The 13,989-nt window shown below is 38.5% G+C and overlaps 1 protein-coding gene across 1 annotated transcript; it reads right to left on the bottom strand.

Annotated features, from left to right (window-relative positions):
• Positions 1 to 5,239: 5,239 nt before the first annotated feature.
• On the bottom strand, positions 5,240 to 11,496 carry asb1 (ankyrin repeat and SOCS box containing 1). Its single transcript, XM_028022834.1, has 5 exons — positions 11,174 to 11,496; positions 10,050 to 10,188; positions 9,493 to 9,795; positions 7,451 to 7,833; positions 5,240 to 6,908 (listed from the first exon to the last, which is right to left on the bottom strand). The coding sequence occupies exons 1-5, from the start codon at positions 11,265 to 11,267 to the stop codon at positions 6,778 to 6,780; spliced, it is 1,050 nt and encodes a 349-aa protein (XP_027878635.1). The 5' UTR covers positions 11,268 to 11,496; the 3' UTR covers positions 5,240 to 6,777.
• Between the last annotated feature and the right edge of the window lie 2,493 nt (positions 11,497 to 13,989).

Genomic DNA, 13,989 nt, shown 5'->3' with positions numbered 1-13,989 from the left:
TTCTTCCCCAGTACTGCTGCCTCTAAATAAATCTGTGAAAAAATACTTGTAGAAAAGTAATTACCCCTATTAACTGATTGTGCAACTGCTATCAAGTGTTTACATTAACAGGCAATACGTCTTTACATCTCTGTGAAAGAATTTTGTCTCGTCTTTGGATATTTGTTTTAGTTCAGGCAAATAAGAGGACTTTGTGCTTAAGATTATCCAACAGCATCTCAACTGGATTCAAGACTTTGACTAGGCCACTCCAACCCCTTTTCTTTTAAGAGCATGAGCTTACAGTCACAAACAGATGATGAAGAGTTCTCTTTTCGGACTTTCTGCCAGAGACCAACATGGCTCCATCCAATGCTACAAGTCATCCAGGTCCTGAAGCAGAAACTCAGTCTCCAGTCATCTGTAGGCCCGATGTTCTTTTTCTGAAATGCTTCATTAGTTGTAAGTCAGATGTAATTGGACGTACACCTTTCAGAAAGTTCCACTTTTGTCTCATCCATCCACAGAAATATCCCTCAAGAGTCTTGGGACTCATCAAAACGTTTTGTGCCAAACGAGTCATTGCGTTCTTTCTGGTCAGCAGAGGTTTTCACTTTGAAACTCTTCCATAGATGCCTTGTTTTTACTAGTTTGTTTCTTATTAATTTATTATCTCTGACCTTCACTGACATAAAGCGAAGTCTGAAGTGCTTCAAATGCTCTTCTGGGTTGCTTATACACTTTAGTCATAATTTTGGTTGGCTGCTCACTCCTGGTAAAGTTCCACATTGTGACTTTGTTTCTCATCTCTTCTTGAACTGAGCATGATGTGTTAATTTTTACCTTATTTTAATCTGCTTCTTGTTGTCGCACAAGTTCTGTTGAAGTGAGTTTTGGATCGAACCTGGCTGAGGCGCGTGAAAATGAATTAGAAAAGGTAGTTTATCAAAGTGACTTGGCTAGCATTTTTCTATTAAGAAATGAAGTCATAATTTGCTTGTTGTATTAACTTAGGTTATCTTGGGCTAATGTTGTAAGTGTAGCAAAAAAGCAAAAACAAAAGACATCTTCAATCATTTTTCAAGGCACTGTAAAGCAATACGACTTTCTTGGAGATCCAACTCAACCTTTTTTTTTAATATTTCTCAAGCCAGATGCTTTCGGCTTTCCTTCTTTCTAGAGTTTCTTTACTCCTGAAAAGCAGATCCAGCAGTTCAAGCTCTAACACACATACACAATTACTAAACATGGCCCAAATGAGAGGGAACTAATTAAGTATAAGACCCCAGTTACAGACTGTGACAGTAATTACAGAAGCAATCACTTCACATCCTTCCTGGCTTTGCCACATTTCACAACTACCGGCTCCTTTGGAACTCAGTCAGATTAAAGGTCATTAAGCCCTTCTGAGGTCTTTAATTAAAGCACACTTTTATTAGTGAAGATTCTTTCTGCATTTCTAACCATGTACCTCTTAATTATATCTGCAAAAACTGAAGGAATTCCCTGTTTGTGTTGCGCTTGAGCACTGATTGAGTGGTTTATAGAGCATGACGGTCTTAGCGGAGGAAAAGCTCTGGCAGACGTGCGGTCCACATGTGCTGCAAAGTAGCAGCGCGAGGAAAAATGAAAAATGATCAATATATTCAGGTTCAGCCATGCACACCCAGGCTTTCCTGTTGGACTGATCAGAAATGAGCCAAAGCGGAAAAAGACTGCTTGCTTTGGACCGAGAAACACCAAACTCAGTTTAATGTCTTCTCTGCGAATCACGTTAATCTTCTTTGGTTTTGATTCCACTTCTGTTGCTGTGTGGTTAAGAGTAAAAATAGGAAGATTGTGTTGCACTGGCATAGAGGCACATTGTGTGTGTGGACGTGTATGTGTGTGTGTGTGGTAAACACAGAGTGATGTGCTCATTCAAGGTAATTACTACTTCCGGGTTGCCTAAAGAATGAGATCATCCAAAACACAACGTTTGGCAAATCCTAACTGGACAGGGGAGCAAGTCTGCATGATAAAGTTTTTAACCTTCTTTATGACCTTCTTTATTAAAACAAGAGTATATAAAGTATGTTACATCATCTCCTTTATGCCTCTCTTGTAATTTGTTTATGTGATTTTGGGTTGCAATTCTCCAGCTTTTAAGCTATGTCTTTGGAACATTGTCTGCTATATTTATACATTATCATTCCAGTCTTTGCACTTGCTCATGGAAGCCTGTTGCTTTAAACCATCAGGAAAGATGCCAAGCAAAACAAGGACAAAAGAAGAAATGTCAGACTTAAAACCCGTCTCTGTTTGAATGTTTTGTTTTTCTCAATGACATTACTCACAAATATTATTTATCTACCAAAGACCTGATAGAGGATCTCACTGATGTAAAGTCAGCTAATCGTGTACATTTTTTTAACAGTAAATTTGACAGGAAAGGTGAAGGAGACAGAAGGAGAAGACATGCTGCAAAAAGCCTGAGACCAGGAATTGAATCAAGGACAACCACGTCAAGTACTACAGCCTCTGCACATGGTGCCCGCTCTATCACTTAAGCTACCTAGCACCCTGACAAACATGCCTTTCTGTGGGCTCTCAGAAAAATAACCAAAATAGCACAAAGCCAATTCGGCTAAAACTGTTTTTTTCTGTTGAGCTTCTAGGTGACTTTTTATGCTTTAAAGAGTAGTTCTTAATTTTTAAATGAGTTTTTGTGGAAAGGTCGCGTTACCTAGCCTGCAGTAGGAAACTATTTGTTTGTCCTGTATGGTGGCCCATGTATGGTGTTTGTCCTGTATGGTGGTCCATACAGGACAAACAAGCACACACACACACACACACACATGCATTACGAAGGGCAATTTAGAGAGATCAATTAAAATAATTAAATCCAAGAAATAAACATTCCTGGAAGCAGAAAGGTGAGAGAAAAAGGAGCTAAAGTCCAAAGAAAAACTTCAATGTTTGCAAACTTTTGTCCAATATGAGAAGCACTGTCCTCATGAATGGAAAATATAAAGAAATACCCATACTACATGCTAACCAGACACCTGCATTTACACCCTGACATAGGGTTTTATATGGAAACACAGAATCAGAGGAAATCTACCTCAAAGCTGTGGTAAGGTCATGAATCAAGCCGCGGTGCTTTTAACATGGACTTGCATGCAGAAGCGGAATGCTGTGCCGATATTAGTGGAGCCTGTTGAGACTTTGATTGCAGCTTGTGGTGCATATAAACTTAGGAATGAACAACAGTATTCAGCTTTTCCAGGCTGCTGGTGATTTCGAGAGGAAGCAAACCATTTACCAGATCTGTTTCTCTACGTAATCCAATATAAACACTACTCCAATAATCTTAATAATGTACTTTTCTAGCACAAGTCACAAACAAAATTTAGCCTTCAGACCGGGACTCATCACACAATTTTGTTTAAAAAACTCTGGGCAATATAAGACGTTTATGCAAAACCTCTTAAATAAAAAAATACAGCACACCAGGGTGCCTTCTAAATAAGCTGTCATATAAAGAAAATTGGCTCTTGAAAGAAAACAGTGGTTTCCCCAACAGTTCTTCTTTCATTCAGTTTTTAAATGTGAGTTCTGCTAATGAAAAACCTGCTTTTAATGAGATCAGAAAGGAACAGTCTATGGATTTATAATCCATAGACTGTTAGCCCTGAAGGCACATGTTGAGGTTCTGCAGTCAGGAGACAACAGGGAAGATGCAGAGAGAGGCAGAGTCAAAAAGAGAGCAGTGAGGGAAGGAGATGCGATGCCTGCTATACTGGAAAGGAAAACAGTGCCACCTACAGACCTCAGATATATTATTTACTCTAACAACTGGCATTTCCATTAATGTACATCTATTGTTAGGACTCATTTGAGAGTTTAACTAGATGAAAAGCCTAATTTCTTCCAAAAGATATTAGCAGAAAATCTTCTTCCATCCAAGATAGATGCAAAAACTTCTACATCTCATCTTCCCTGGTCTGAACATGACCTTTTTAGGACTTGGACCTTCAATTTTCCTCTGCTGTTTTGCCCCCTGCTGCTTTCTTTCAGGGTTCCCAGGCTGATCCCGTAGTGTTTTTACTAAAACAGGAGTTTTTCAGGGGTCTTTTCCAAACAGCATGACACATTTATCAACTTCACGACAATATCAAATGTCCTGATCCGGACCTCTCTCACGCTTGTATTAAATTGGACCATTTTCCCAAAAGATTTTGAACGTTGCATGTTGGTTAAGATAAACGCAAAAGAGAAACTGCCTTGTGTGCAACATAAAGTGTTACCTTAAAAGGACAACATGGTTAAAATGTTTCTACTTTAATGTAATTTGCATTAATAAAACTTCAGGTATGAAAAAGAAGTTACCCTTCAGTTCTGACAATGATTTGATTATTTAAAGCCATTGTCTATAATTTACTCACAATCTGTTGTAGGAATATGTGATTACATCTACAGTTACTAATGCTCACCAGTATGAAGTCACTCAATGTTTTTTGTTTTGGTCACAGTTCTTAGCCAATCGTACGTCATGATTTAACTCAATCAGTGGAAATATATTATAGCAAAACTTTTAGAAGATAATAAAGTATGAAATTTTATTTCACATGAAATTTGAGAAATTTTATATCTCTAAATTCAAACAAAAATATCATGGATAAATTAGCTGACACACAAGCCTAAGTATGCAAGTAAAAATATATATAAAATTGAACAAAATGGCAAGAATTGAGTACAAAGCCAGGGTACAAATGGGCAAAAGGGTCTATTTCCTGCATTTAAAATAGGGCTGTAGTGTAACTAATCTTCTACATTGAAATAGTACAACTAATTCAATGTAGAAATATCTAGCAATAGATGTTTCATCTATTACTAAATGAAACATTCCTGGTATGTGTTCAGACCTCTGAGGATAAAGAATATTCTGCATTGTTCTTCCATATTCTTGGTAGATAACTCAAATGACACTATCAGAGATCACATGAGAACATTATAACAAAGGCACACTTTCTATTGTTCCAAATATTCTGGAAAGCTCTATCTAGGGACTGCTAATAGTGTTACTTTTTCATTGTATTATAATCATTTATAATCCATAGACTGTTAGCCCAATCATTTTCACAGGCTCAGATGATTTGTCTCATCTTGGTTTGTAACAGAAATCAAAAAGGAACAGTAAGCATCCGAAAATAACTCCAAGAAGCACAAAAACTTGTACGACTCGACATGTTTAAGGTAATAAAAAACAAACAAGGAATCATCTGAGACCAGATTTAATGTTTGCAAACAAATATGACACATTTTTGAGCAAGACACACTGACATGTTATACATGCACCACATTTAATTGTTAGTATTTGAGAAAAAGTAGCAGACCTCCACTGAAGACAACATATGTCACAATTTCCCAGAGAAGGCAGCTTCCTGGCTAATAAATACAAAGTTAAAAACACTTCTATCAATATTTTATAGATTGTCAATGATACAGAAAAGAACTTGTAATATATTTTCTTACACAGTCACAAGTTGGTCAGGATCCTGTTTATTCTCAGTATACTGACATGTAGTAATAATGTCTATTATGTAAACATCTCTCCAGGTACCAGTATTACAGTATGAATCATGTTCCTTTAGTTTGCTCTTTCATTCACAAAGGTAGACCAATTTAAGAAAGTGCAAAATGTTTATGTAAAGGAATTGCTTTGTAAAGATGCAACACCATCTAGTGGCACAAATTGGTAATTGCAATTAACTAAGCCATCACTAGCAGAATACACCAGCTGAAAAAGCCTAGTAAAAGACACCATGTTTGGTTAAGCCTCTATCTACAGCACTCTATCTACAGCACTCTACACCAACCCAATGCAAGAATGGTAGGTGATAATGATTTGTAGCTGTATGAATAATGAAGTTTAGCCCAAAATTATATAAACTGAAAAGAAACCTGGGTTTTGCATTTATTTTTTCCTTTCAGGGGTATGATATCAAATGGTGATCCAAAAAGTAATCTGCTTTCCCAACTTAAATTGTTAAGTTTACCATTAAACCTGTAGTATTAACATGAAGAAGCAAAAGGAGGTTAACTTCATAAACACTTGTGTATAGAAAAACAAAAGTGCAATACCACCATCAAACAGCAGAACATTTTTAGCAAGTGTGTTTTGGTGGTAATTAATAAAACATAATTTAGATCTCCACAACATGAAAATGTAACCGGCTTCAGGGTTTATAATCTTAATTAACAAGTGGGGAACGTACCAGTGTTCTTTTTATTGTCATTTTAGAGATGAAATTATATAAGATGTTTTGCTACCTTCAGCCATTACAGCCGCCTGTAGCAACACTTTACAAAAGATAAAACCTTAAATATTTAATAGATAATTGGATAAAGCCATAGTTTACATGAATGTAAAAGAGCAATTAAAGGAGCTGAATCACACTTCTACAAATGAGAACTTTACTCTTGATTCAGGCTAATTCATTCAGTAGTTTTTACACCTAACCTGAACTAGAGCCACGATACATTTTTGTGATTTGAAAGAAAACATTTGTTGTAAGACACAGTTTTCACAAGTTCAGACATGGCTAAGGCTCCTTTGTTAATTTAAGAAAGAAAATAATTGTAAAAATCCTTACAGTGACAGAAGGTTAATCCAGAACTTTTAACTTCCAAACATTTAGAAAATAAATGTCTATTTTTTATAAAGTAAAAAGCAAACAACAGCTTGTCTTTGGGACTTACTAAGATTTTTTATTCTTTTTTTTTTTTACCCGCATGGGTTACGATGAACAAACGTCAGTTTCGGTGCAGCAGGAAGTTCTTGATGGGTTCTGGTAGTGGTAACGAAGCTATGTGGTTCAGACGACTTTTGCCCATCGTTCTGCGGATCTGGATGCGACACAGATGTGTGAGCCTATGAGGGTTTTCTGTCAAGGAAAAATAAAAACAAAGGCGGCTAAGTGGCTGCACAAAAGAGTCAAAGGATAAAGGTTTAGAAATTATTCATAATGTGACGTCACGTGGCGTAAAGGTTAGAGTCCTCGTCGCGGTTGTCCAGAATGTGTTCTTTAAAAGTCTTAGTAATGACTCTCTAATAACATTATTTAATCTGATAGTGCACTATTAAGACACTCTGCCCTAATGACTGACTTTAGCAAACTGAATACTTAAAGTGGCTCCAACTGAAGACTGCTCGACCTATTTTTTGACTAATTCAGCTAATATGTATTTGACTTCTTGGGGACCATCAGAAATCATTGAACGCTCATTCCAAGATGGTCAGTTGATCTTAAAATATAAATAAATACAACAGGATGGCAAAAGTATTATTTCATATTGCATTATCTATTTCTCATGTTTACACCTATGTAACAAGTTTCTATAAATGAACTAACACAACAGCAGCTAAAACCCTTGCTAAATGAGCTCTCCATTAATGTCTACACACTTGCAAACTAGTTCCACTCACTCTTTGCTTCCAGGAACACCCTGAGTGCCTCCGGATCCACCTTCCTTCGGTTTGGTGCTTCCAGTGCCACCTGCTCCCATGGGACCAGCGCTGGGTCTGCGCCATGGTCCAGCAGCAGGTGGACGAAGCTCACCTCGCATCCGTGTCGCAGCACTGCGTCGAGCAGGCAGGAGGCGAGGCCCCGAGTCAGGGCCTCTTGGCAGACGGGCCCCGTGTAGTTGAAGTCGGGCTGCGCGCCGGCTTGGAGCAGCAAACGGAAAGATTCGAGATGATGGTAGGCAGCGCTGATGTAGAGAGGACACACCACCAGGGTGCTAAGGGTTCGAGCACTGAGGAGGAGCCGGGGACCCAGCTGGTGGTCCATGTCAACATCGGCATTGAATCTAGAAAGATACAAGAAAAGTTGCATGGTTTTATGAATGCAATTTAGGGCAATGAGAACAGAAAGAAAACTAAAACTGATGTTTTAAAAAGCCACATATCTCATAACTGTCTGGCTTCATAATAAACAATCTTCAATATTATCATTAATCTATGATAAGGAAGCTGTCACTGTCCTGTCATTGATATAAATGAATTATTAAAAAAAAAAGATTTTGTGTACTTCAAAATAGTGTCTGATACAGTAGAAATAACTGTTTTGTTTTGTTTTGTATGGAATGTAAGTTTAAAAATTACAACAATATCTCAAATTCAAACTGAGCAAGCATAGCATCAATTAGAAAAGAAACAAAAACTCCAAAGCTTCTGAAGTAAACAGCACAGGTTGGAGAATTTGTCTACAGGACAACTGTTGCATAGAACATGTGGAGGAGTATGCTCTGGTAAGATCCAAATAAAACTGAATTTTTATGCATATACAAAATGCAAAGTGTGATGAAAAACTAACATTTCCAGACATCCTGAACACACCATTCACACTGTTAAACATCATGCTTTGGGGAAGCTGGTCAGAGCTGACGAGAGGATGGACGGAAGTAAATGTACAGAATAAAATGAAAGAAAACCAGAAGTTCCAAAAGTCTGGAGAAAGTAAGCCTTCAGTAAACGCACACCTTCCACCACCAAGGCTCTTTGATGAGGGACGCATTTGTAGAAATGGCTGTCAATGCTAGCTTGTTCACTCTGTGTTGATATGTTCTGGCTGTTAACTGGTTTTCTTTGAGGTTCCAATAATTCATTAATTATTGGACCTTTGACAAACTTACAGACAGAGCCGTTTTCCTGTTTCACAGACTAAGCACTCTGCTATGCTCATTGTATTTGGAAGTGACTGGTGTAGCAGCAGCGTGCTACGTTGGGATCAGGTTTCTCTCACTCGGCAGCACGTCTGAGGGAGACCTGAGCCTTGGCTGACCAGGTCACATCACACACACACACACACACATAGGCTGACAGAGAGCAGCAGACAGGACACACACTCTTCTATCGCTCAGTCACAGAAAAGCACTAATTACCAAATTTTAGGATATTCCAATTTTTATATGTCCAATTCCACAAATCTGCCCACATTATCTACACTGATGAATGGTTTTGACTTGACCTGCTGTCTGATCCAGATACAGTTCAAAGTCCATATTTGATACAAAAAAAAAAGCTGGTTTAAGTTGAATTATACTCATGTGTCAAAAGGGCCCAATCAAAGTCCAGACTAATAAACAAGCAAGTCTTACAAAGCAAGTCTTATCTGAACTATTTTCCAAATGATAATGGAGAAACATGTCAATGCAAAGCTGGTCTACAAAGCATTGAATCAGGGGGCTGAATACAAAAAATAAACAACACACTAACTTTCATTTAGGATTTTTTTTTTTTTAAAGAACATCTACAATCTAATAAAATACATTGAAATTATTGTTGTAATGGGAAAATAACAAGAGGATGTCAAGAGGAAACATGATTAAAAATATAATTAGTAAATTAGAGTAATTCAGCACAGTACAGTAATTATAAAGTAAAAACAAATTTTATTTGTAGGATATAATACACCTATAAATCTGCTGGAGGTCAAAGTAAGAGGTTTGTATGTTGCTTCGTCTCACCTGATGAGCTCCTGCAGGATGTCAACCCTCCCGACCCGCGCCGCGTGGTACAGCGGGGTGCTGCGGTGGTGGCGGCTCCCGTTAGGATCGGCGCCGGCTTCCAGGAGGATCCGAACGCAGTCCAGGTGACCGTTAACCACCGCTACGTAGAGCGCCGTCTGACCTTTGACATCGACCAGGTCCACTTCAGCTCCCTGTGCGATCAGGTAGGCTACGCAGGCAGCGTGTCCGGCTGTCGCTGCGATCCGCAGGGGCGTACAGGGCAGACAACCACAGCACCACACCGACTTCTCATTAATACGCCTGAAACCAAAAAATTTGAGTTTTATGATTGTTTTTAAAAAATGGTACCACTCAAAGTAACACCAGAAAATGTGCCATAAGAAGAGTAATACGTCACATCTGATATTCTCTAAAACTAAAACATAGACAACACACAGCTTTTGTATTTTCTCTGTAATCTTTCAGTTGTTTTCTCTGGGAATTTGCAAAACCTGAGAACTACAGCATAGATTAGGTGTTGTTCTTCGATCAGTCCAGCAGTCAGCTGGCCTCACCGTCTGAAGTCATCTTCCTGCAGCAGGTTCCTCAGGGTGTCCAGGTCGCCCACGTAAGCAGCGTTGTGGAGCCGCATGTCATCCTGATCTAGTGGTTTGTCACAGAACTGCTCCTGGAGCCATTCCTTCAGGTTACGACCTGATGGACAAGCAGACAGACCGAGGAAACGGAATGAGAGAACTCTGCATCACACCTGTGGGGATGTGGGTGTTCTGACACACACACTTTTCATTCAGTTCTGCTCAAAAACTGTATTTCTGTGTCACTGTCTTTCTGACTGTGCAGTGAAACTGACATGACCGCATATATTTCTGTGAACAAATAATCAATTGTGGTATTGAGAGTTTATATCTCACATTCAATCACAAAATTTTTATCTTACGCGCTCTACTTATAATATAATTTGGCACAATATAGGTAAAACCGCATTGATATTATTGATAAAATAATATATATATTTTTTTCCTTTATTTAATCAGGTAAACCCCGTTGAGATCTAGATCTCATTTTCAAGAGGGACCTGAGCAAAAAATTTGCAATACATAGCATATTAATATTAAACACACAACTGTTACAGTTCTTTTTATGTGGCCCTCTACACTCCAGAGGGCCACATAAAAAGCTATGGCCCCTGGACCTTGAGTTTGTCTGAAAACGTGGACTATGGAAAGCCAGCAGAGGCAGTGTTATGGTTTGGGCAAGACTGGACTGAAAACTATCAGTTTGAGGAGTCAGATCTCCATTCGTGTGTTTGTGGGGTATGCCAGACAAACAAGGCAGACCCATGAAGGCCCCACCTCATAAAGGAACAGGACTTAAAGGTTCTGCTGCTCCAGATACCACAGCATGCCTCCATGCGCCAAAACGGAGAATAAAAAACACCGTTAGGCAGATGGTTATTATCTTATGCTATCTCGATATACTTAAACGTGTTACAAAATGATCAATGCAGCTATATAATGATTCCTGTCATTCATCCGTTATTAAAAGCCTCTAATTAATACGCCATGAAGAGTGTATGTAAACGTCTGACTGCAGCATCAAAACCTTAAAGAAGCAGTGTGTGTGTGTGTGTGTGTGTGTGTGTGTGTGTGTGTAATGAGTCAGACCGCCGTCAGTTTACCTGCAGCAGTGCTGGGCAGGTCGGACACAGTGATGAGCGGGGGGAAAATGATACTGGGCGACTCGTCAACATCAGCGGCTGGACCGTCCGCCATGCTTCCGCAGAGTTCACGCAGCCAAACCGAACCCCTTTACTTTCACTTCACTTATTAAAAACTAAAAGAAAAAATGAGCCAGCAGCGCAGAGGACAAGAGAGAGCAGGACATAAACAAGCCTGTTGATGATGGACGATCGGGCTCGGATCGCTGCGCTGCTTCCTGGTTGCGCTCAGCTGCGACATTTAAAGGGAAACGCATCTTTTTCAAATACAAACGAGTCATAGCTAAATAACACGATATCATGGCGGCTGTTAACGGCCTGTGATGTCCTGAACCGATGAGTAATAGAGGACACTCACTTATAGTTATTATCATAGTTTACAGCCATTGGAAACTCTAAATTCAGTCGGTCTGGTCATTTGAAGATTGCTTAAGCCTAAAGAAAAACAATATTCTTTTACATATTCTATTGTTCTGTAACAGCACTATGTGAACATAATAGTTCACAGTTCTGTGTGAACATAGCAGTTCACATAGTGCTGTATCCACCCATATATGAGGAAAGTTGAGTGGAAGGAAAAACGTGGAAGAAAAAATTGAAAAGTCCACTCAAGAATTTGGGAGGACTGGAGTCATTGCTTTAAAAGTGCACCATGTACAAGAACAAGATATTGCACAATACAAGCACATTTAGAGCACAAGAAAAATAATATTACATATTTATTACAAAATAACACAAGATATAACAACTGTGAAACTCAGTTGGATAACTTAAAAAGCATACAAGATGTGGATATTTATTTATAGACACCAACAAACTATGTACAAGAAAAAAAAAAGATAGACATCCAGGTGTATTAGTTAAATTGGTTCAATTCAATTTATATATATAGCATCAATTCACAGCTAATGTAATTTAAAAAAAGAGAAGCAGTTCCCAATTTATTTCCAACATTACAGAAATACACAATAAGTGAAATTCATACCAATAAATTAGAGGCATGTTGACATATAATCATTGACCCCCCCACACACACACACACATTGAGTCCCTGATTTTGAATGAATCCTTTCTGAGCATAACATTTGTGACAGAGGACAGCTAATTTGGTGACACTGAGCTAGTATGTGGTCATGGTGGGAAGAAAAAAACTCCCTTTCAGCAGAGTATTTTGATCTAGTTTCTAGGCAAATTATCTTATTACACTTGAAATAAGACAAAACCTTTTCACATGTAACTTTTATGCAAAATATAGGAGCTTATTATAAGTCAGTAATATTCTTTTTAAAAAGTATTAGTTCCACTGGCAGATTGTTTCACTTATAACAAGATATTTTCCCATGGAACTCAAACTTTTTCATTAATGTTCAGAAATTACTTACTTAAAACAAACTCACATGTTGCAGAAAAGTTACTTGCATATTAGTTTTGTCTTATTTAAACTGTACTTAGAATTTTGCACATTTTCTGCTTTTTGCAGTGCAAGAAAAATCTCCTAAGCCAACTGGTGATGTAAGTAGGTTGAAACCAAACACTGAGGAAAAACCTCACAGAACCGAGATGCGTAGAAAAAACTAGATGCATTAGGATGAAAAACAGAGTACATGTAGTTAGTCACAGCTGTAAATCTTTCAACGAAATTGTACTTCCTGTTCAGTCTTTAGGTTCTTCAGGCCTCGCACCAAGATGCTGCATGCCATCAATAAATCTTGTGAGTGAAATATCATCTGCAGTTAGGGTAGCAACATCTGAAGCTGGGAAGTAAAAAAGCTGAACAAGCTGATAAAAAAAGCTGACTGTGTTCTGGAAACTGTGCTGTTGCACATAAGAGATGAGGAAGAGAATTTAACAGAAAACCAAGAGCATCTTCTTTACTCCTCTGCTTCATTAACATCTTAAGCAGTCACAAAGTCCCATGTCTAAGGCTTTGAGACTTCAGCAAACCAGTATGAGATAAATTAATCACAACTAGAGAAAAAACGAACCAATGGTAACAAGTGCTTGTTGACCAAATGTTTCTTTTCTATTATCTGTCCAGTTTTTTTTTGTTTGTTTTATTTCGCTTTTTTTGCAGCAACAACTTTGAGCCAAAATCTATACTGTCTTTTTAAAGGAGGAGGACAAAAATATGTATGTTTTTATGCAACAAATAAACATTGAATAACCTGTAAGGTTTACGGAGCCTTTTAGGATAAATTAAATCCTTGCAAAAGTGGTCAGAGCCAGAGCAAAGAGATGGAATTAAAGAAAAGAAGAAGGATTTTTAAAAGGTTGAGGTTAACTTTACAAGGAAGTTGGTCTAATTGTAAGTGTAAAATAAATGCACTTGAAGTGCAGTGCTCACCATCTTTGTTATAGTGAGTACAGATGGAGGCATGCAGCTGTAGCTTTATGCAGCCTGATGACAGACACTGGACCGTGGTGGAGCTCTAAAAATAAACGCCCCAGTCAGTGGAGCCAGGCGGCCCCGTAACTGGACAGGCTGCCTGCAGGGATCTGGCTTTGTGTAGAAAAGGGGCCGGAAAAGAAATGCTGAGCTGAAAGATTACCGTTTGAATGATTCCTCATTGTTTTTATTGACTGCACTCCACACAAACAGGACAAGACTTTGGGATAATGATGCAGTGGCGTGGCAACTGGCTTTCAATCTAGAAGAAAAGATCCGCAGTAATGCAGCCTGGTCAGTTTATCCCACTGCTGTCAGGAAACTGAGGCTACTATTCACTCTACAATTCAGTGTATACAGGATGAAAACAGATCCGTTCTGCTTTGTGCCA

The sequence above is a fragment of the Xiphophorus couchianus genome, chromosome 7, assembly GCF_001444195.1.
Source record: "Xiphophorus couchianus chromosome 7, X_couchianus-1.0, whole genome shotgun sequence".
Lineage (NCBI taxonomy): Eukaryota > Metazoa > Chordata > Actinopteri > Cyprinodontiformes > Poeciliidae > Xiphophorus > Xiphophorus couchianus.
The sequence above is the reverse complement of the archived record's forward strand: the minus strand, read 5'-3'. Positions and strand labels throughout refer to the sequence as shown.